Source organism: Bombyx mori, chromosome 20, assembly GCF_030269925.1.
Source record: "Bombyx mori chromosome 20, ASM3026992v2".
Classification (NCBI taxonomy): Eukaryota; Metazoa; Arthropoda; class Insecta; order Lepidoptera; family Bombycidae; genus Bombyx; species Bombyx mori.
This window is the reverse complement of record NC_085126.1, coordinates 4,289,704-4,313,773: the sequence shown is the minus strand read 5'-3', so window position 1 is coordinate 4,313,773 and position 24,070 is coordinate 4,289,704. Positions and strand designations below refer to the sequence as shown.

The window sequence follows — 24,070 nt, the reverse complement described above, 5'->3', positions numbered from 1 at the left end:
ACTGAGGGTCGTGACCACCTTGGTGCAGTTTTTGCACCAGCTTCCTCCAATGTTGCCTGCATTCGGCCTGCTTAATGGCGCCCGGGACGCTGGTGTTTGTGGCCTCCTTGATAATGTCCGTCCACCTGGTTGGCAATCTTCCTCGACTTCTCTTTCACATTACGATTTCGAAAGACGTTGAGTCTTACGATTTGGGAAAACCAGATCGTATGAATGTTTAGTGTTTTTCATTGATTTGTAACAGATTAAAATATATGCTAATATCCGTAAAATTATAATTGTATTTTCGCAAGAGTACATGGTTTTGTGTATATAAATGGGTAACAAAGTTCTCGTCGATTGAAAGTTTGAAGTGATCGTGGCCTAAATGAAAAAATAGGAGCTAATAGGAGCGATGCGCCTGTGTCAAATCGTGTGAAGGCCTAAAAATAGGAGCTAATAGGAGCCGATACGCCTGTGTTAAACTGTGTGAACATGGACAAAACGGATGGGTACCGCTACTCTGTCTATTTCTGTTGCGAAGCAGCAATGCGTTTCTCAAGAGTGGGGTTTCGGCAACCGCTTAACACCGAACAGGCCGAGAGCTCGTCCACGCCTCGAAGCAATAAAAAACTTCATGATATCTATGAGCTTCGACAATCACTTAACGCAGCGGTAGGCAGCGGCTTGGCTCTGCCCCTGGCATTGCTGAAGTCCATGGGCGACGGTAACCACTCACCATCAGGTGGGCCGTATGCTCGTCTGCCTACAAGGGCAATAAAAAAAAAATTAAAAAAAATGGACAACAGACGCATTTTACGTATTCCTTGTTTACATTTCAATTAAAAAAAAACCAGGAAACAGCGGCTTGGCTATGCCCTTGACATTGTTGATGTCCATGAGCATCGGTAACCGTTCACTGTTATGTGGAGCTGAACTCTTCAAGGCCGTCTGTGAATTTAGATGCCAATGAAAAATACATTATTTGATGTAACTATTTCTTTAATTTTTGTGGCGGGTGATAAAACTCGCATTCTGTGGTGTGAACGCCAGGCACAACCACTATTAATAATTAACCCACAGACACAGCCCACTGAGTTTCTCGCTGGATCTTCTCAGTGGGTCGCGTTTCCGATCCGGTGGTAGATTCTGCGAAGCGCTGCTCTTGCTAGGGCCAGTATTAGCAACACTCCGGTTTGAACCCCGTGAGCTCACCTACACGTTAGGGCGAAGCTGAAATAGCCTCTCAAGGCTATCAGTATAATAGGTAGGAAAAAATAATAAGGCTGTATCGTATCAGCGGGCGAGCAAACGGTAGCTTATATTCTAATTAATAATAGTTCATTGTCCGTCGCTAACTCTTTGAAACACCTATAAACCATAGGTTTCAAATTATTTTATCTGTTTGAATGTCTGTCAATTTACGGTCTATATATTCGTGATATTTTCGTGATAAATATATAAATTATTCGGATAATAAACCGCTTATAATTGCTGAATGAATTTAAGAGTTTCATTCACATGTAAGTCCGGTCGCCCGATGTATTTGTCAAACAATAAATTAGGTATTTCTTATAAATATTGAAAAAATAACCGGAGACTACCCACATAAAAAGAAAAAAGAAAACATTGTTTCACTTTGAACAATCAAACCATCCTAGAAATATTCTTACGGTTTAACTTCGCGTGTATTATTGTCGTTATATTCCTACAGACGTTGCGAATACCGTAGTTTTCGTGTTTACGTACGACCAAGATAGGTGTGACAGTAGTTTTAACTATTTCTAGAAGACTAGCAAAAACCGAAGATAATGTTATAATTAAAATCCCTTTCAACTATTTTAGACATCAGTGTGCTTGGTGTGAATTTTTTAACTTCTCAATCGTGTAAAAGTTAGCTCAAATTTGTATGGAGTTGGAACAGCGCTCCTAGCGGCAAACTCAGTGGAGTTGCAAGCAAACCGATGGACGCTTCGAAAACTGGTCCTAAAGATAAAGCATAAACAATTACATAAAAACAACTTTGTACCCACACTAATTTAGAATTACAACAAAACAGAAGAAGCGATCCTATGAATGATAAATTTGTTTAAGATCGATTATAGTATACACATAAGCGAATTCCACTTTATTTGTAAACAATAATCAAATGTGCATGAATAGAAAAATTATTTTCTTAAAGTTTTAAATCTACATTGAGATATTACTTAGTATTTAATATTTACAATGAAGGCTTCGTAAAGAACTTTTGAAATTACCCGAACGAATAAAGTTTGTCAACAAAATTGAATTTATAAAAAAATACGGGTTAATTTCATTCATTTAAAATTTTTAATTTCAAGTTTAAGTACATATTTTTCTTCATTTAATTTTCCAGAAAAGCCGAGAAAGTGTTCGAAACATCGAATTAGTGAGCGAAGCTGTTAAGTCGTTGAATTGTTTTTGAATAGCCTCAACGACTCGTGTTAGAAATTAATAAACTCATTAGATTAATATTTAAATAATTTCAAAACTCATTCATTTTATGTATTCTGTCACCCACTAAATTTCGAGATTCACTCGCTCTTAAATTATATCTAAAACTTTAGTATCTAAAAACATTATAATTAATATAAAAAATATATATATTAAGTCACTTTAATTTATGAATTAAAACCGCATCGTTTACAACATCATTTTTCGATGAATAAATTTCAAAAATAATAGTAAAAAACTCACTTAAAATCGCAAACAAATACTGGTTAATCCTAGTGCCGTTTTTCCACATCATTTTTGTTAGAACGATATTCATTTTAGTTATATTATATTTTTTGTCACTCTGCGATCGTGTTAATCTTTTTCGACCGGACGATGCCGCGACTTTGAATGAACTGAATGCTTGACACAGAAAATGCAAAACGTACCTACGATACTTTGTTTTTCATTAGCTTTTTATTATTATTTACTTTAACGGCTACGAGTTCATAGATTCCTTGTTCGTGAGAAAACATTTTAATTGATGATACGAAGCGTTAAGTTGTTGATTTTGTTCTTAACGAAAGATTCATTGTCGCGAATGAGTGTTATAGTTTATTATTTATATTATTATTTAATGGGTATATTACAGATTAATTACAATGAATGCATTTACATACCGGTCGTGTTAAAGTTTGTTTTCGTAGATAAGTCCGGTTGCTACTGCAAAGCATTTAAGCATTGCACTTTGAAGAGAACAGCTGAAATTATAATATCCATTGGTTCGACGTTGCGGTGATTGGTGCGCTCTTCTGATCGACCACGCTTAAAAGGTAAAAAAAATACCTGGTCTCTTACCGAATGTAGGTTGTATTGTGACCTTACCGGGGTAAGTAACACTTTACTATTTCTGCCGGAATCAGCCATGCGGTCCAGTTTGAAGGGTGGGATAGTGGGTCTACAATTGAGATGTTGACTTTCTCTCTCAAGATGAATAGCGGGATTTGTTCATTATGTTATCTATAGGCTTCAGTAACCACTTAATAGCGGGTGGTTAATTAGTTCATACGCTACTACAACTAAATAAACAAATTAAACCTACATAGGTCGCCAAGTAATCAAAGAAAATATTGTTGTATATTTTAATTATTTTGGAAGAGACGGTGTTTGTGTACTAGTACACGTAGATACACTAAGGTTATACAAGTGGTTGTTATAGTCGTCGCATATCTGTGTCATACAAAAAAATAATACGCAAAACAAGCAAATCTCTATACATAAAAATGAATTGCTGTTCGTTAGTCTCGCTAAAACTCGAGAACGGCTGAACCGATTTGGCTAATTTTGATCTTGAATTATTTGTGGAAGTCCAGAGAAGGTTTAAAAGGTAGATAAATATGAGAATGCTCTGAATTAAATAAAAATAACAATTTTGTTTTGATGTGTCCCCCGTCGGTCTTTTATTTATCGATTGAGGCACTACGAAGTCTGCCGGATCAGCTAGTAACAAATAAAATCTTTAGGCGGAAGTTTATTTTAAGATCTAGCGAAATAAGTTTGTCGAAACGAAATTTTGTTCGAAGCTGTAATTCGTGTTTGAAATGTTTTGTTGTTTTTAAATTCCAAAGCGTGTTTGTTGATTATTGACGCCGGCCACCGGAAGGTATAACAATCATAATAAATATGTTTGCTTTTATTTCCACGGGCGACATTAAAGAGTAGAATAATTCGTAATTTCTGAATTTATCATGATTGATACATTGAGTGATTTCATTGGTCGGAAGGAAATTGTATGACTTCCGCTTACGTCTTGCAGGAAGTTGGTGATCTTATTGGTGATTTTACTGGTGGTAGGATCTCTTGTGAGTCCGCACGGGTAGGTACCACCATCCCGCCTATTTCTCCCGTGAAGCAGTAAGGAAGAGTTAAGGTAAGCGTTAATATCGTCGCCGGACGTATTGTGGAAGAGCCACTCAGTCCGCAGTTTATCGCGTTCCGACCCGGCACGCTGGTTCTGACCCAGCGAACATCCAGGAACACCAGTCGCATCGTACAGGCGGTCGTATCGTGGAGATCGACGTCGTTCATCGTCGACGATCGCCTTGATGACCCCTTGGGGCGGCACCACGAGTCTGGTTGTAGGGTTGACCGCGGGAACCGCCCTAATCTGCTCGGGCTCTAAGCCCGGACGAGAATCGCACTTAGAGTGAGAGAGTGCAATGGGTGGGTGAGTTTGTGGGTAGAACCTTAAAACAACAGTCGCTCAACAGCCCGTGTTCGAATCAGAGCTCATCAGACTTAGGGCAACATGACGTGTTTCGCATGTGCATACCTTGTGTAGGTTTACGACGAAAGGAAGATCTTCCACCAAACGGGTGATATTTGGTCGGTAGACCGACGGTCCGAATGTCATTGTTTGGAACTTGTATATAAGCAAGCTTATATTGAAAATTCAAATCAAACAAAGGCTTTCGTCGATTGTGCAATTGCGAATCCTTAATATGTTTGGACATATCATTCGTAATGAAAGGTCATTGGAACGTTTAGTGGTTCAAGGAAGAGTAGACGGTCAACGCTCTCGCGGCCGATCACCCACAAGGTGGACAGACTTGGTTAAGTTGTCTACGAAGTGTTCCCTTACTGAGTGTACACGTACCGCCACAAATAGAGAAAGATGGAGAAGTCTCTCAAAAGCCGCAACCAAATATTAAGACTTACGTAACCACGACCACTCCGCCAGGAGTGAACGACTGAGAAGAAGATATTGAAAATGTAAGCGAGATTCAGGCATCTGTCAAGTATCTTGCGTTGTATGATGCTATCGCCACATACCTCCCCTTCATCTTGCCCCCACTGGATACCGAACCGGTACCAAGATCGCCGGGCTTCCCGGTCCGCAGTCGGGTCCGTGATTGACGGCATCCGTCACCATCCGGCACTCTCTTTCACAAGGTTCGCGTTGAGTTCTTCTTGGGTCAAAGCGGACCGCAAAAAAGCACATGGAGGGGACGGGAATGCACTAATTTTGCCTAGGAATAAAAAAAAGTCTGTAAGATAGATGTTAGAAAACTTGTTTGATTAGAGGTTTTATTGGCTGTTAATGTTTTTATTTGAAAGGCCTAAGAACTCCGGTCGCACTTGTACCGGCAATTATAAAATTCGCTACGTAGATAGCTAAATAGATCTTTCCTCATTTTCAAGATTTTTTATTTTTATTTCTTAGATGAGTGGACGAGCTCACAGACCAGCTATTTGTTAAGTGGTTACTGGAGCCCATATACATCTACAACGTAAATGCCTCCACCCACCTTGAGATATAAGTAAGTTCTAAGGTCTCAGTATAGTTACAACGGCTGCCCCGCCCTTCAAATTGAAACGCATTAGTGCTTAACTGCAGAAATAAGCAGAAGGTGGTACCTACCCATGCGGACTCACAAGAGGTCCTACCACCAGTAATTACGCAAATTATAGTTTTGCTGGTTTGATTTTTATTACACGATGTTATTCCTTCACCGTGAAAATCAATCGTGAACCTTGTTAAGTATGTATTTCGTTAGAAAAATTGGTACCCGCTTGCGAGATTCGAACGCCGGTGCATCGCTAGATACGAATGCACCGGACGACATATCCTTTAGGCCATGACGACTTCCACAATGAAGGAGTAACATCGTGTTACATTACGTACATACACCTAAACCATAGTAAGGTTTTTTTGTTCATTCCGACCAGGTATTGATTTTGGACAATAAGTTATAAATATAAATACAGCGTATCAATAAAATAATTTTGAACTATAATGGATAGCCATAAATTAAAGCTATCGGTTCCATAACAAATGTTTCTGCGTAGCTTTTATTAGCTTTCACATGTTTGTTTACCTTTCACATGTAATTCACCTAAAAATTAACTTCATACGTTTTCATAGATAAGTTGGTTTCGAAAAGGATTTGCAATATCTAAAGCCCACGTCAGTTTTATAATGCTTTCAATGTGTTTACGTGTGATGCGAAAATTACTATTTTTTATATACAGATAAATATAAATAGCTATATCTCGATTGGCTTAGCCCTATTAGACAGCAGCTTTTCTTGTGTGTGTTAGATTTCTGAATCGGGGATTGTATTTGTGAGCATCCTATTGCGTGCATTAAAAAAGCTTGGCGAGGGAGTTTTGTTACCCACAAACCCACCCACTCGGCAACTCCAATGTCTTCGTGATTTTGAATTTTACCGCTAAAAGTATCAGACTGAAAATTCAGGAAATTAGTTGTAGGTTTAAGTTAGAAAATGTGACGTGAATATGAAAATATTGTACTCGTACTAGTGGCTCCTATCACAATTGATATAACTAGAATCTTTTTTTTTATTGTTTAGATGGGTGGATGAGCTTACAGCCCACCTGGTGTTAAGTGGTTACTGGAGCCCATAGACATCTACAACGTAAATGCGCCACCCACCTTGATATATAAGTTCTAAGGTCTCAAGTATAGTTACAACGGCTGCCCCACCCTTCAAACCGAAACGCATTACTGCTTCACAGCAGAAATAGGCAGGGTGGTGGTACATAGCCGCGCGGACTCACAAGAGGACCTACCACCAGTAATTTAGTCATTACCTTGACGTAACTCAAGTTATGGTTATACGAGTTTTACTTTTTAATTAAATGATTAAATGATTTGAAAAAAATGGATGATACTAATTAAAAATTCAAATATCAAATATTTATATATTGAATACTTAAATCGAGGAACATAGAACGTAAGCAACAGTTTTCTAATTTCAGTAAGTTCAATATAATTAAACGCCACCAGTTTCTAGATTTTTACAGATGGACTGAGAAGCCGTTAAGACTTCATAAGGTCCTTAGAAGATCTTATATGGTCAATCTATCAGAGGATGCATCCATTAACGGTGTTTTTAGGTACCTCAAGCACCGGTCACCGTCCTCGCCGAACCCATCGCTTGCGACGAAGGGCTCGACGAGTGAATTAACCCATAGACACAGCCCACTGAGTTTCTCGCCGGATCTTCTCAGTGGGTCGCGTTTCCGAGGATGTGGTAGATTCGGTAGGCAGCGGCTTGGCTTTGCCCCTGGCATTGCTGAAGTCCATGGGCGACGGTAACCACTCACCATCAGGTGGGCCGTATGCTCGTCTGCCTACAAGTGCAATAAAAAAAAACGCTCTTGCAAGGGCTAGTTTTACCAACACCTCCGGTCTGAGCCTCAAGAGCTCACCTACGCGCTAGGGTAAAGCTGATATAGCCTCTCAAGGCTATTAGCATAGGTAGGAGACAAAAAAAGAAGATGCAACAAAGACTCAATTGTACAGATCCATTGTACACAAAAATTGAATTGGTAACATAAGAAAAGAACAGAGTCGTTACTGGTGGTAGGATATCTTGTGAGTCCGCAAGGGTAGGTAGGTATTAAATATGTTGCCTTAAAACTAAACTACAAAAGCATTAAATATTAGGTACATTACTACTTACACCTTTATGTGCTAATTTTAATTTTACATTAACAAATTTTCAGGACTGTGAGTAATTTTTGACATAATACTCAAAATATATAACATTTTTATATGGATTGTGTTAATTGATGACATCACGTCAAGTTTTACTATTTTGTCTAGACTAAATTGTGTGTGTTTGTTTACAAATCTCTTCGGTGTTAACTTGGCTTCGGGATTTTAGTATGAAGAAACCGAGTTTATTGGCGCCAAGTTAAGGTGGCGAAATACTTAGATGCAACGCAACGTCTACCAATTTCTCCTGGTTTCTATCTCAACGGGGCTCAGACACGTGAGGATTTTTTCTTGCATCAAGGATTTTTTTTCCTCGATTCAATTTCATTACTGCCGCCTACATTCATACTACACTAAAATAAAATTATCATAACCTCTTCCACAGCACAAAGAACACTTGCATTACCAGAGTTGGCTGAAAGCACATCGTGTATACGTTGAACTTTACGACCCACCGGTGAGCTTAGCGTATTCTACCATTCGGGTGAAGCCAAAATCAGGGAAGCAGTAATTTTTATCAACTTGAGATTTGCATTTTAACATTTATAAAATTCGATAATTTGCACAGAAGATAATTATTAGCGACTTCTACCGTATAGTTTTTAATATATTTTAAAAGGCAATTAGGTACTCGATAAAAACTAAAAGTTTCTATTGGATTTGAAAACCACGCCGTTCGGTTCGGCAAAAGGGCCACGCGGCTCACTTCCATACGCGTTTTGTTTGATATCTGCAATCTGTGGCTTCTGCTTCTGCAAGCTGAGCGGTTCAGTAAGATAAGGCTCACCGGTGAGCACCGTGGCCTGAATAAAAATACTCGATTTTTCATATAGCGCTCAACGCGTTAAATTCTGTACATATCTTTTGAATACGTACCTAGTAAAAGTAAGCTTAGTTTTTAAACAATCAAATATAATATAAACATCGAAATATCGCTCATAATTTGTAATTAATGTAAATCGAAACACATAAACGACGGTTGGCCTTGAATTTCGGCAATCGCTTCCTAAACGTGACTAATAAATTTATAATAATATTTTTAGATAAAACAACAAGATCGTTTTTTTTTTTGGGAAATAATTAAATTTATTTTATGTAAGTATTCAATAGATTTTTGGACGCACTTGAATTTAAGCTAACATCCGTCTAAAATGAATATTTTGAATACATATTATTATATAATGTACAGTGGGCTACAAAAGTGCAGGTATACAATCAAAATTGTATCAGCGCCATCTAGTAACGAAGTAGGTGCCTACCTCTTATCTATTTTTATTTTCCTTATTATCCGCTGGTAGCCTAAGAGGCTAATCCGGCTGCGCGTGGATGGGTAGGTGTGCTCACGGGCTCAACCTGAGAGAATTTGCTAACACTAACCCCAACAAGAGCAGTGCTTCGCAGAATCTACCACCGGATCGGAATCGCGACATAAATGATCACCCTTTGATCCAGCGAGAAACTCAGTGGGCTGTATGTATGGATTAGTTCGCTGGGTACTTGAGGGCCCTAAAAGCACCGATAGTGAATCTGGAGGATCCGACAAGACATGTTTCGGGCGACGGCGCCGTCGTGAATGGATAATGTCTTCTCTCTTCATCGTTCCCTCACTGCTGAGGAACGCTACCACATATGACTTTCCTCCATAGTGTTCGGTTGTGAGTGGCATGGACCGCATAGTATATAATACCACCAACCGCTTTCTTAACCAGATCTGACCATCTGGCTGGTGTTGTGCCCACCATACATTTTTGGTATGCTAGGTATACACAGGTTACAATTTGACGGTAGTTCCATGCAAAACACAACTAGATTTTTGGTTGGTCATTGCCGACCCGACGCACTTAGAAAATTAAAATACCAACGCCATCTATTTTATTACTAAAAAACTTACTTTTAACTGTTAATGATGGTGAGTAGCCGATGCTTTTGCAGGATAGCCATCGGAGCACCATGGTTCCCAAGGAATGTGGTTCTCCATGATGACCTGGAGCTTGACTCAGTCAGTAAGTACTTACAGTCAGCATCATTGCGCCACTTTGAGAAGGCGGCACGACATGAAAACCCTCTTGTCACCGCCGGTAATTACATACCCGATCCTGTGCACCGAATGGTAAACAGTCTACGTCGCCCTAAACACGTCATTACGGATCCTCCCGATCCATTAACGGTGCTTTTAGGTACTTCAAGAACCGGTCACCGACCCCGCCGAACCAGGCGCTTGCGAGGAAGGGCTCGACGAGTAAATTAATCCATAGACAACAGCTCACTGAATTTCTCGCCAGTTTTTTTATCGCTTAGATGGGTGGACGAGCTCACAGCCCACCTGGTGTTAAGTGACTACTGGAGCCCATAGATATCTACGACGTAAATGCGCCACCCACCTTGAGATATAAGTTCTAAGATCTCAAGTATAGTTACAACGGCTGCCCCACCCTTCAAACCGAACCTTCTTCTCAGTGGGTCGCGTTTCCGATTTGGTGGTAGGTTTTTCGAAGCACTGCTCTTGCTAGGGCCAGTGTTAGCAACACTACCGGTTTAAGCACCGTAAGCTCACCTACTTGTCCGGTTACGCTGACATAGCCTATGAAGGCTATCAGCTTAGGTAGAAAAAAAAACTAATGCTCATGGACTTCGGACTATATTCATCCTTTGAAGAGTGAAATATAATAGCGCCCAGGAGAATCTGGAGGGAGTTATTACAAACCAGAATCGATAAATACTTTCTTGTACATGGAAAAATAAAAAAGCAATTTATTTGTGCGACAATTTTATTATATATGTATATATCGAGGGGGGCTATTTCGTTTAAGTGACATTTTTTCAACTATACAGGAGAACCATTTAAACTTTAAAATTAAGAAAAAATATCCTAATAAAAACTTCTTCACATGTTATGAATAATGTAAGCTTGATTGAAGTTCAATTAAAAACATCGAATTGTTGATACGAATCTATACTAATATTATAAACAGGAAAGATTTGTTTGTTTGTTTATATTTAATAGGCTTCGAAACTACTGAACCGATTTGAAAAATTCTATCACTGTTTGGAAGCTATACTATTCCCGAGTGACATAGGCTATAATCTTTTTTGAAAAAAATTAGGGATCCTTACTAAAACTCAAATAATGTAAACCAAGGTGTAAAAAAAATACCTAAAATATTATTTACATCGCGTGCCCTGTGAAAACTATTGATGATAGAATAAAATAAGGTACCTACTACGGCTTTGTAGAACACATTATTATTTACAAAATGTGTCGCGATAGCATATTATTATGTCTCACTATTATAGTTATGCAGTAAGTTTTATTAAAAAAAAAAACCTTAAATATCCTTGAAATTTTTGTTAAAGACCCGAGCGGAGCCGGAGCGGGCCGCTAGTATCAAATAAAACGGCCTTATAATTAATTACAAAGAAAAATGTCGAAAAAAGCGAAATGTCACTTAAATCAAATAAATAGCCTTTCACCTCTCGATATTTTTTTCTTCACTTAAATATACAATTATTCAACTATTTAAACAAAAAATGTACTATTTAATGATTAAACAGTATATTTGGTCCTTTAATTCCTTAAATCAGTTTACATAATTCCAAACGTTATTAAAATAGACACTTTACGCTTCAACTGTACCATTAGTATTTTCAAGGGTTTCTTGCGTGTGACAAAATACTTATTTTTTATAACTATAGAGTTAGATGAGTTCTTATGCCCCACTTATTGTTCAGTTATTATTGGAACACATATAGATCGCGATGCCACCATTCGTGAAGCATGAGGTCGTAGTCTCAATCAAATAGCCGACATCCTCCTCATCAAAACAGGAACACATAAAGGTTTGTCAAAGGTAAAGGAAATCAAATTTATAACTATTTGTTTACTTAATTGGTTGGGTAATGTTATTCGTTCGTTCGAATAGGATTAGCTAAGGCAGTTGCCTACAGTATATCCGGCAAATAACTGACGCCTTGCCGGATCTTCTCAGTGGGTCGCGTTTCCGATCCGGTTGTATATTCTGCGAAGCATTGCTCTTGCTAGGGCTAGTGTTAGCAAATTCTCTCAGGTTGAGCGCGTGAGATCACCTACCCGTCCGCGCTAGCTAGAATAGCCCTTTTAGGCATACAGCGAATAAATACGGTTTTTTTTTTCTTGAATCATATATAAATATATTGCATTTTTTTTATTGCTCAGGTGGGTGGACGAGCTCACAGCCCACCTGGTGTTAAGTGGTTACTGGAGCCCGTAGACATCCACAACGCAAATGCGCCACCCACCTTGAGATATAAGTTCTAAGGTCTCAGTATAGTTACAACGGCTGCCCCACCCTTCAAACCGAAACGCATTACTGCTTCATCGCAGAAATAGGCAGGGCGGTGGTACCCACCCGCGCGGACTCACAAGAGGTCCTACCGCCAGTAAATAATGCCTTTATATGTTATGTTATGCCGTATATTGAGAATTATGGAGACTGGGAAGTACAATGTCGCATCTACCTAAACAGTTAACAATTCGTCATGATTACACGATTCAACTTGTCACACTAAATTGACAGAACAAAAACAAAACGGGTTTCACGTTCCCGCCAAGAAACTCATTTTACGTCATTTTTAAAAAAAGTCACAGATAACAAAATCTATGCGCACAGAATGCATCACATACAGCCCTGTATTGTCGTTTAGAAAAATAAAATAAAAAACTATAATATGATTTCGTGTTTGAAACTTCTCGCCAAATGTTTATGAGGTAGCACTATGGAGTTTAACAAAATCGTCTCAGCGGGTACCACGACTCCTGCACCTGCAAAATACATTAGAAATAAGCTCTCCCATTGAACGACTTGCAAGGTTACATATCTATATATATAAAAATGAATTGCTGTTCGTTAGTCTCGCTAAAACTCGAGAATGGCGGGACCGATTTGGCTAATTTTGGTCTTGAATTATTTGTGGAAGTCCAGAGGTTTAAAAGGTAGATAAATATGAAAATGCTGACAATTTTATTTTCCCTTTGATGTGTCCCTCGTCGGACGGATTCCTTTTGTTTGTTTTAAGTTTATTTTATACAAAAGTTTAGGTCTTTTATTTATCGATTGAGGCACTACGAAGTCTGCCGGGTCAATTAGTTATAGATAAAAATTAACAACAACAGATCCCAAAAACCCCAGAAACCATATTTGTCTCACGACGTCACTGATCGACCATGTCGAGTACTAAGTCATTGACTACCTATACAGTTGGTATAGACAATATAAAGTGGTTTACCCAATATAGTGATAGACGGGTTGAGTCGTCCGTCCGTATTGAATAGTGGTCGGTTGTCCATCTTGGCGAAGGGTTTGTTCGGATCAGGATCTGAAGGAGTTCCTTCTACACGCGACCATTCGCCCACTGAAGCTTCCCGACCGACTACAAAATGAAATAATTGACATGACAATTACTCGAAATTTTATCGTGACGACAAAATACCGTGTTTCACAATTATTCTAAGTTACTGGTGGTAGGACCTCTTGTGAGTTCGCGCGGGTAAGTACCATCACACTGCCTATTTCTGCCGTGAAGCAGTAATGCGTTTCGGTTTTAAGGGTGGCGCAGCCGTTGTAACTATACCGAGATCTTAAAACTCATATCTCAAGGTGGGTTCTAGTAACCACTTAACTACCCGGTGGGCTGTGAGCTCGTCCAACCATCTAAGCAATAAAAAAAAAAAAAATTCAACGCATTATGTATTAGAATCATCATTCCCTTTGCCGAAAGAGCATATACGTGATAAACATATTCGTGGACTTGTTCGTATGGAGGGTAGAAGTACGGAGCGTCATCTTAGTGTATTAAAAATTGTCCACGAAAAGGTGGCGGCACCGTAGCAAGTGGACGGATTTAAAAAACAACATCATAAACTTTTTACTGGTGGTAGGACCTCTTGTGAGTCCGCGCGGGTAGGTACCACCGCCTTGCCTGTTTCAGCCGTGAAGCAGTAATGCGTTTCGGTTTGAAGGGTGGGGCAGCCGTTGTAACTATACTTTGTGGTAGCGCATTTACGTTATAGACCTCTATGGGCTCCAGTAGCCACTTAACACCAGGTGGGCTGTGAGCTCGTCCATCTTTGGGGATGTATACGACAAAGGGAAGATCTTCCACCGAGCGGATGATATTGCTCGGTAGACCGACGGTCCGAGTGTTGTTATTCGGAACTTGTATATATGCGCTTTATCTTGAAAATTTCGTAAGCGAGATTCGGGCGTCTGTCAAATATCTTGCGTTGTATGATGGCTACCCGCCACACATCCATCTAAGCAATAAAAAAAAAACTACCACACTTCAGTTCAATCCAGCACACTTCACTCTGTTTAAAACTGCTTTATTCATATCGAGGGGTGAAAGGATATCCACTCGCTTAATACGCAACAATTATCTCAGTAATTAAAGGTTTGTTTTATTTGGTATTCGTATCGACAATTCGATGTTTTTAATTGAACTTCAATTAAGTTTACCAAATAAAATGTTTAAGTATAGGATTAGTAGATATTATTTCCAAATTTTAAAATTTAAATGGCTCTTCTGTAAAGTTGCAGTGTGCTTAGTACTCTTAACGTACTCGATAGCGTAAAAGTTAAGTCGTGTGGAGTTGTAGCGTTTGCCTATGTTTGCCGCTAGGGACACTGTTCCAGCCGCATACAAATTTCAGGTAACTTTTACGCTAGCGGGAACGTTAAAAAACTCGCACTAAACGCCCAGTGTGCTTAGTGCGAGTTTTTTACCGTACTCGATAGCGTAAAAGTTAAGTCGTGTGGAGTTGTAGCGTTTGCCTATGTTTGCCGCTAGGGACACTGTTCCAGCCGCATACAAATTTCAGGTAACTTTTACGCTAGCGGGAACGTTAAAAAACTCGCACTAAACGCCCAGTGTGCTTAGTGCGAGTTTTTTACCGTACTCGATAGCGTAAAAGTTAAGTCGTGTGGAGTTGTAGCGTTTGCCTATGTTTGCCGCTAGGGGCGCTGTTCCAACTGCATACAAAATTGGTTTAACTTTTACGCTATCGAGAACGTTAATAAACTCGCACTAAGCACACAGAAATAGCCTTTCACCACTCGATATCATTTCCACTTGCCACTAGCGTTATTTCGGAGTCTTCCAAAAATAACTTGCTGTTTACAGGCGGACATTTTTTCAATATGCCCGCTCCTTCAAGACAGTGTTCCTTTCATCTACCCTCCATATTTCGATATATGTTATAACCACAAAACAAAGCGTAGTTTCCAAATATTTTTGTTTTTAAAGTTGTGCAATTTTCAATCGACTCACCAACAGAATACATGATCAGGGAGTGCTCGTTCACGGTCGCGTTTTCGAGTATTATTGATTCCTTTATTCTGACGCCAGCTTTTATTGTAACGCCCGTACCTATGGAGACGTTAGGTCCGATCTGAGAAAACGCATTTGTTTAAGTTATTCTTAAGGTACTGTAAGATCGAATTTTAAGTGTATTTTATATGGAGGAACACTGGGGAACATGAGTTGGAAGTTTCAATAGCTTAAAGCGGTAGACCAGTGTGCTTAGTGCGAGTTTTTTAACGTTCTCGATAGCGTAAAAGTTAAGTCGTGTGGAGTTGGAACGTTTGCCTATGTTTGCCGCTACTGTTCCAGTCGCATACAAATTTCAGATAACTTTTACGCTATCGAGAACGTTAAAAAACTCGCACTAAACGCCCTGTGTGCTTAGTGCGAGTTCCTTAACGTACTCGATAGCGTAAAAGTTAAGTCAATTTCGTATGCAATTGGAACAGCGCCCCTAGCGGCAAACGTACGCAAACGATCCCATTCCATCCATGAGCTAACTTTTACGTTATCGAGAACGTTAAAAAACTCGCACTAAACGCCCTGAATAAGGCATCTAACTGCCCGTGCAGACTGACAAGTTATAGCATCACTAAACCGGTTCTTACTACGATATTGTTATTAATTTCCACCTACCCATCTTAAGGGGAGTCAGTCCTTTATTTATTTATTTTTTTATTGTTTGGCTCCGGTACGGTTTGTGCATTGGCCAGCGTCAAGTAATAAGATTTTTATAATTCGCCGCATTACTTATTTACAGTTTATGAATAATAAAAAAACAAAGGAAACTAATCGCGACATAACATAAATGATTAAAAACGAATGAGATGAGATGAAATATAATCTCATTAAGATGTTGGTCATTTACTGAGACTTTTTCAGTGGCCTTTTTTCTAGGATCCCAAGAAATTACGTCCAGCAGCTTTGTTTTATTTTCCCACATTTGTGCACTTTCACAGATACTAAACGGTTAATAAACCACCGTTATTACGCATTTAAATCTGAAGAAACACTAAATAGACCAAATAAAACAAAACACACAACTTCACTCCTCGCGTTGCCGCCAAAAAGTCTATTTATTCATTAGCTGAGTCCCGCGATGTTACCCGCGGTTATTGCTACCTATCATCAGCTACCTATCAGTGAAAGACCCGTCAAAATCGGTTCAGCCGTTCCAGAGATTAGCCGGAACAAAGAGACAGAAAGACAGACAAAAATTGCAAAAAAATGTTATTTTGGTGTATGTACCGTATACTATATATTCATATGCATGTAGTAAAAAGCGGTTATTTCAATATTACAAACGGACACTCCAATTTTATTTATATGTATAGATAGAATTGAATTAATGACAATTTGATAATCTGGGGTAATGGATAAGCGACTTTATGCCGTTATAACAAAGACCAAAGTTCACTTACGACAGCCGTTGAGTCGACAGTGGCGCTCGGGTGTATGTAGACGTCGGGTATGATCTGACAGACGTCGTCTCTAGTACAGTGTAGCGTTAGACAGTGTCTGTTCGCGTATATCGCTGAGCCCGCCGTCTTCACTTGGGACCACCAGCTTGACACCTGTCAAATGTCGCAATCGTGTCATCGGCAAAGGGAAATTGATACCAAACTTTTTGAAGTGAAACTTCTTTGGGGGCGTCGATTGGGACCACCAGCTTGACACCTGTCAAATGTCGCAATCGTTTCATCGGCAAAGGGAAATTGATACCAAACTTTTAGAAGTGAAACTTCTTTGGGCCCGTTAACAGTAAAATTTAACTCGTTACGGCTAAAAAGAAAAGAAACAATTTAGTAAGAGTTAGGTCGGTTCTCTTATACACAGCATACCCTATTACAAGAGAAATTTGATTTAAGGATGAAAAGTAAAGTAAACCGCAATACTACACACCGCAAAAGAAGTTTCACTTCTCCCACGTGCACCAAGATGCAAACGTACAAGTTTTTTTTAAATCAAATTAGCAGGCAAATTGTTAAACACACCCTTCACATCGGGAATTTCACAATAAAAGTTTTTAGCGATGGGGTTCATTGACCCTCTAAATAAAAATAGAGCATTTCTAAATCTGAGACATTCAACATGGAAGTTACCTGCATTGAATACAATTTGTTAGTGCCGGCCAGCGGTGCCAAAACATCCTGCTCCCATGACATGTATCCTGGGTGTGGAGTGCCTTGACCATTACCACTGGAAAAAAAATATTCAAGAATTACTGTACAAACAATAATTAGGTGTGAACTGAAATGAAATTCACGCCCAATGCCTACTGTATTTTTTTTTAAAATGGCAGCAAGCTGTGTCATAATAGGGAATGTAGGAACTCCACATTTAGTTGCCACCATCCCTCCTATTTCTGCCACGAAGCAGACTTCGATACCAGTTTGACAGATATTCAAACCTCAAATCTCAAAGAGAATTGTAAAATCATGTGTTATCTATGAGTTATTATAAACAATCTCATGCTGTTGAATCTCTGCAATTGTTTGGGTCTACAGATGTTTGGTTAACACTGTGTTTTTTTATATCATAATTAGCGACCCGCCCTCGTTTCGCTTCGGAAACATTAAATTTTATTATTGATAAGCGAGTCCCGCCATGTTGTGCGCGGTACGACAATAACTGCGGGTGACGCCGCGGGGCGAAGCTAGTCTAAAAAAGTAGCCTAAGTTACTCCTTATATCAGTTACCTATTAGTGAAAGTCTCATCAAAATCGGTCCAGCCGTTCCAGAGTTTAGCCGGAACAAACAAACAGACAGACAGACAGACAGACAAAAATTGTAAAAAATGTTATTTTGGTGTATGTACCGTATAAATATTCATATGCATGTAGTAAAAAGCGGTTATTTCAATATTACAAACAGACACTCCAATTTTATTTATATGTACAGATAATATGTTCCTTGGGGCTCTGAGGAATTGTTAGAGATGACCTACCATCAGCTTTGTGCGTTTTTAAGTAAGCATGAGCATCTGTTTTGAAGTATAAGTTTTTATTCTCCTCTCTACAGTACATACCTATAAAATCCATCCTGTTTCTTTTGAAAAGCTTCAGCCATTACTTGAAAAACGTTGAGGGAACATACATAGACACCGCAATTAATTAATGTAGACACATATGAATTTGGCTTCTCTACGTAATGTGTGACTGCATTAGAACCATTGCGTACCATACAACCGTAGTGCACCGATTGTTGGCGTGTTGCTTCAGTACCCATTATCGTTACCTGTAATTAGATTTAACATGTAACATTCAATAAATCTAACATATACAGTGACATTAAATTGTTTGTGGCTCCATAAAGCTGTACATTTTCCTACCTATGCTGGTAACCTCAAGAGGATATACCAACTTAACCAAACAAACAACTATATATGTTCAGTTTAATATTTTATAGAAATAGTATTAAGATAGATATAGAGTTATCATTGGTACTCAGATAGAGGTTTTCTGGTAAAGTACTGGTAATATTTGATAGAGGCCACAAGAAATGATATCTCTAAAAATATTTTATATTTATATCTGAAGAGCTCTGCCAAAATTCAATAATTGTAGACTTTTAAATTGAATTAAGAATTTGCTTCCATCATTGTGAAGCACTTTTTCTACACTAAAAATTACATACAAAATTCTTTTTTTTTACTATATAAAGGATTCTGTTCTGGACATTTAAAAAAATTCCAATGTCCATTAAAATTCACTGTTTCTTGTTTTAATCATATACTTTAATTCTTTTTGAACCTTAGTGCTTTTCTGTTATTTTACTATAATTAACTAACATAATATTTTTATCTTCCTCCACTTCCTGTATTACTTGATTATATTCACATAAAATTGTAATTATTTTGGTATCTATTCAATGGACATGCTCAGCATGGGTCCCATTGTTTATTTAAAAAGAAAAATTCTAGTGATGTGTAACACTCATTATTTGTATAGTCTTTTGTTAATAAATATGTTGCAAATAAATTGAAAATCAGGTGATATTGATTTATAATATCTCTGTGAATTTTCCATTTTCGTTTTCTATACCCTAAACCTTAACCGAATGTATTATATTTCTAAAAAAAATTAACCCAAATTGCTTTACAAATTTTCATGCGATGCACTTAAGAGAGTGCAGCATTTCAATATAATTATTAAAGATAATTAATTAAGAATCTTACAATAGCATTAGGTTTTTCTTCATGAAATTCGTACATTTCTCTTAATGGAAAATCGGCACAGACATCGCCATTCAATAGGAAAAATGCACTTGGGTTTCCTGCTCGGATTTGATCTCTGAAGTGGTACAGACCTCCTCCTGTACCGAGTGGTGTGAACTCTTGTAAGTATCTGCAATTTTTATTTATTACCAGGGTAAATGTTTTAAGTATTTAAACACTTAGCAACATTGAGTCGGTCAAGGTGTTATCATAGTTGCAGTCATTGAATTCAAAGCTAGCATGAGTTGCTTTACCTATTATTAAAAATTCAAATTCTAATAGACTATCTACTGAGTGCGTACCAGTAGATAAGGTGTCTGTTTGGTCCTTTCTTTAGTGAGCATAATTCTAATATTGTAACAATCACTGAGGGTTTTTATGAAATCATTTTAGAGAAGTTGAAGTTGTTTTAGCCTAAAGGATAAGTGGTGCATTTGTATCTAGCGATGCAATGTTGAATCCTGCAGGTGGGTACCAATTTTTCTAATGAAATACGTACTTAATAAATGTTCACAATGAAGGAATAACACCATGTAATAAAAATCAAACCTGCAAAATTATAATTTATGCAATTACTGGTGGTGGGACCTATTGTGAATCCTCACAGGTAAGTACTACCACCCTGCCTATTTCTGCCGTCAAGCAGTAAAGCTTTTTGGTTTGAAGGGTGGGGCAGCCGTTGTATCTATACTGAGAGCATAGAACTCATATCAAAAGGTGGGTGGCGGCATTTACATTGTAGATGTCTGTCTATGGCCTTCAGTAACCACTTAACACCATGAGCTCATCCACCCATCTAAGCAATAAAAAAAAATAAAAAAAATATGGATAGTTGAACAAGGTCTTGGCCTTGTCAAGAAACCCACCACAATGCACATTGGAAGCAGAGGTTTAGCTGTGTCTCTGGCAATGTTAACATCTTTGAGTGATGGTACAGCTAAGTATGCCCATCTGCCTATAGCAGAAATTAAAAGAAAAACAATGTGAATACCATCACCAATACTTCAAGATTCATTTTAGGTACTGCTTACATTTTCTCTTAAGAACCGACATCAATCTCAATTGTGTAGTTTAACGGCTGGCCAAGCCTTCAAACCAGTACTGATAGCGTTTTTACATATTCTAGAAGTTTAATATAAACTTACCTAATTATTACACGGTATAGCTTCTGCATGTCGTTAACAAACTGAGTCATCTGAGTGGTTGTGTATGAGCCTATGATTAAGATCTCTTTGCATTCTCCCAGCTTAGTGCAAGCGGCAATATGATGTTGTATTAAGGGTAAACCGGCTATTGGAAATAGTGGTTTTGGAATGTCAAGTGATAGAGGCCGAAATCGGGTACCTGTAATAAAAACTTAGCTTTTTATTTCAACTATTATGATAAAAAAAATTCACTTCAAGCAATGTTTTAATTTATTTATTGTATTGTCCTTTTAGGCAGACGAACATACAACCCACCGGATGGTGTTTTGTTACCGTCGCCCACGGACTTCAGCAATGCCAGGGGCAGAGCCAAGCCGCTTTTTTACCGTAGTAGGCCGTAATTTATATTTAAGTTCATTTATTTTACATTTCACTAGAACATAAATATAATATATACTGGAATTTAAATAAACACAATTTCAGAAATAATAAGGCTGGAATTTTTGGTGATAGGGCATATCGTTAGGCCGGGGAGTCTTTGTCGGCATTTTCATTTTTACCTTTTTGTGGTCCTCCGATAAGTATTACGGCTTTCAACATGTTAATGGCGATGTATTCTTCTATAAAAATAAGTAAGTGTGATTCAGTTTATTTTAATTCAGTTCCACTAAAGAAAACAATATCTCACCACCACGTCATTCTGAAAAATTATTTCAAAACAATTTTATTTACTTAGAAATAAATGTCAAACCCAAGATGTCAAACTTTTTTTTATTTCGTTCAGTGAATTGGCAAAGGGAAGATATAAATATTTTAGAACATCAGGTTGAATTACACCCTTGACTGAGACCGTGCTCTCCCACCATCTCAAAAACTTGAACAAACTTCCATTATTAAACAAAATAAAATAATTGTAATCACCCCTCTTTTCGTGTTCCCACTGAAAAGTAGTGACTGTACGTAATTAGGTCAAAATTTGTGACAATAATTATTACAGTTCATTAACGCTTTCTAGTGCAGGAGAAAATAACCTGGAAAAGACCGCAAAACGTAAGATTTTGTGTAAAATCTTTCCAAAATTACTGTCATCGGCTTAGCAGCAGGAGTTAGCAACGCAAATTATAGGTAAAACCTTAATATGTTGTGCAACAATGTAATTTTAGATTATTTTCTGTTGTTTTGAAGTCGCCGTGGCCTAAAGGATAAGACGTCCGGTGCATTCGTATCTAGCGATGCAACGGTGATCGAATCCCGCAGGTGAATATCAATTTTTCTAATGAAATACGTACTTAAGAAATGTTCACGACTGACTTCCACGGTGAAGGAAGAAAAACATCAAACCCGCAAAATTATAATTTGCGTAATTACTGGTGGTAGGGCCTTTTTTATGTATTTTTTTTCTATTGCTTAGATAGGTGAACGAGCTCACAGCCCACCTGGTGTTAAGTGGTTATTGGAGCCCATAGACATCTACAACGTAAATGCGCCACCCACTTTGAGTTATTCCTTCATCGCTTTAACACGAATGCACCGGACGTGTTATCCTTTAGGCCACGAAGACTTCAACCTCTTGTGAGTTCGCACGGGTAGGTACCACCACCCCGCCTATCTCTGCCGTGAAGCGGTAATGCGTTTCGATTTAAAGGGTGGGACAGCCATTGTAACTAAACTGAGACTTTAGAACTTATCTCAATGAACTTATCTCAACACTTAACACCAGGTGGGCTGCGAGCTCGTCCACTCATCTAAGCAATTTTATACCCGCGCCGTGTCAGATTCGGTAATCGCTTAACATTAGGCATTCTGTAAGCTCGCCGCCGTGGCTGTACTAACCACTTTAAGGTCATGATGACATAACGATGATGATAATGCTGATGATGACAGTACGACTAGTGATAACAACTATTTTGATTGAGTCGTAGAATTACTTTTGTACGCACTCAGATGATTTGATTTTTGACGAATAAGTACCTACAATTGAATAAGGAATTGTTTTATGTAATTTTCATTCACATTTGGCGTTTACACCACAGATATTGTACATACCTAGTTATTTAAATACACAACACATAACAAAAAGAGTTCAAATCCACCACCATTTTCCCCTCATTTTCTTTTTTATACCAGCTTACTACCCATTTCTCCTAAATATTAAAGCATTGTCAATTAAAATATTGAAAACAGTTTATAACTTACATTGATTGGATTGGCAATCTCTCTTGTACATACTCATGGGATCATACTGAGCCACATGAAAAATAAAAGTAGACTACTTTTTAAATCAAACGATCGTTTCTAAAAGTTGCTGATAGTAATTTTAAATATTGGTACAATTTGGAAGCAATATTTCGATCACATAGCACAAAATCGATATGCCATTAAGAGTATAATACCTACCTACACTACAGCGCGAGCTCTTGTCATATTACACAATATATCGAACATGAATTGAGGAAACCCTATCCTGGATATTCATTTAAAATTTTACGATATTCTATTTTTTAGCAACTTGCATCTAGAGTTCCGTATTAAACCCTTTGTTTTAATTCAGTTGCAATTAGAGAAAAAAAAAAACAATAGTTTTGGCGGGAATCCGAGAAGCAAAGTTGTGTGAATTGTTTAATTTCGTAAATTTAGTTAGTATATCTCCAGGTTTATATGTATAATATAATAACGGTAATTTCTTAAATGTTTTAGCACCTGTGAAAATGCACAAATGTGAGAAAATCAAACAAATCTGCTGGACGTAGTTTTTCGGATTCTGCTCAAATATGATAAAATCGGATAAATTGAAATCGGATAAAAGCGGACCCGCGTAAAATAAATATGCTTTATGAGCTTCGGTTTTGTTTTAGTAAAACAAAAGTATATATTGTAATAAGTAGGTATATATCTATAACAAAAGGGATTATCAAAAATTACATGCGATGGACCGATCAGATCAATCGGCAGTTAGCGGCTGTTTGCATGAGTGTACCAGGCTCACGAAAAACTGGGAGGAGTGGCGATTGCTCGTGAGGCGTGATAACATCTGACCACAGCAATGATGCCGGATGACGACCACGACCGCTCTGACAAGAGTGATACGACATACGAATACAAAGTTGTCAACTACCGCAAGTTAATTCGTTTTATTTGGATAATTTTTCCCCTTTTACACGATACCTTTGCCACAAAATTTGTTCGGTCCCATAAAATAAACCAATACAACTTTAACAAATTTACCTGTGTTTTAGTCACGAACTCCAATATCGCCAAATTTTCTGTTACATATTACATATTTTAATTAATTTATAACGATCAATGAATCACTGTGATAATATCGATTTAAAATTTAAATCGTAAAAAAACGAAATTGAATACCTAATCATAATAGTTTTTCACGTCAAACTAAGCATCACTTACAACTTGTCATTA

At 38.0% G+C, this 24,070-nt stretch overlaps 2 protein-coding genes and 1 long non-coding RNA gene across 5 annotated transcripts in view; 1 reads left to right on the top strand and 2 right to left on the bottom strand.

The window, feature by feature from the left end:
- Positions 1-3,192, bottom strand: part of LOC101738964 (facilitated trehalose transporter Tret1) — a 37,072-nt gene extending 33,880 nt beyond the window's left edge. For 2 of the 3 annotated variants that reach the window (XR_009975781.1, XM_012695646.4), the window contains exon 1: positions 2,698-3,186. Coding sequence is in view for 1 of the 3 variants with exons in the window: in XM_012695646.4 (XP_012551100.1) it covers positions 2,698-2,770 (73 nt within the window). In the remaining 2 variants the exon portion in view is untranslated. Of the gene's footprint in view, positions 1-2,697 lie in introns of all 3 variants that reach the window. The other variant, XM_038018086.2, reaches the window with a different exon arrangement.
- A 7,515-nt stretch (positions 3,193-10,707) lies between these two features.
- Positions 10,708-21,409, bottom strand: LOC101738832 (mannose-1-phosphate guanyltransferase alpha-A). The gene is made up of 9 exons (XM_004922518.5): positions 21,214-21,409; positions 20,654-20,852; positions 19,470-19,638; positions 18,321-18,529; positions 17,395-17,491; positions 16,714-16,866; positions 15,260-15,380; positions 13,220-13,363; positions 10,708-12,755 (listed from the first exon to the last, which is right to left on the bottom strand). Exons 1-9 carry the CDS (start codon positions 21,251-21,253, stop codon positions 12,655-12,657), a joined length of 1,233 nt encoding a protein of 410 aa, XP_004922575.1. The 5' UTR covers positions 21,254-21,409; the 3' UTR covers positions 10,708-12,654.
- A 1,814-nt stretch (positions 21,410-23,223) lies between these two features.
- On the top strand, positions 23,224-23,877 carry LOC134200817 (uncharacterized). The gene is made up of 2 exons (XR_009975877.1): positions 23,224-23,258; positions 23,351-23,877. It is a non-coding gene; the product is annotated as an uncharacterized LOC134200817 (long non-coding RNA).
- The last annotated feature ends 193 nt before the right edge of the window (positions 23,878-24,070 follow it).

What these genes read in the sequence shown, in the direction of transcription:
- LOC101738832 (XM_004922518.5), bottom strand. Translation starts at nt 21,253, where the DNA reads ATGTTGAAAGCCGTAATACTTATCGGAGGACCACAAAAAG. An exon ending in CTATACCGTGTAATAATTAG is followed by an intron (nt 19,639 to 20,653) that starts GTAAGTTTATAT and finishes TAAAAATTGCAG; the next exon opens with ATACTTACAAGAGTTCACAC. An exon ending in AAACAGGATGGATTTTATAG is followed by an intron (nt 17,492 to 18,320) that starts GTATGTACTGTA and finishes TTTTTTTTCCAG; the next exon opens with TGGTAATGGTCAAGGCACTC.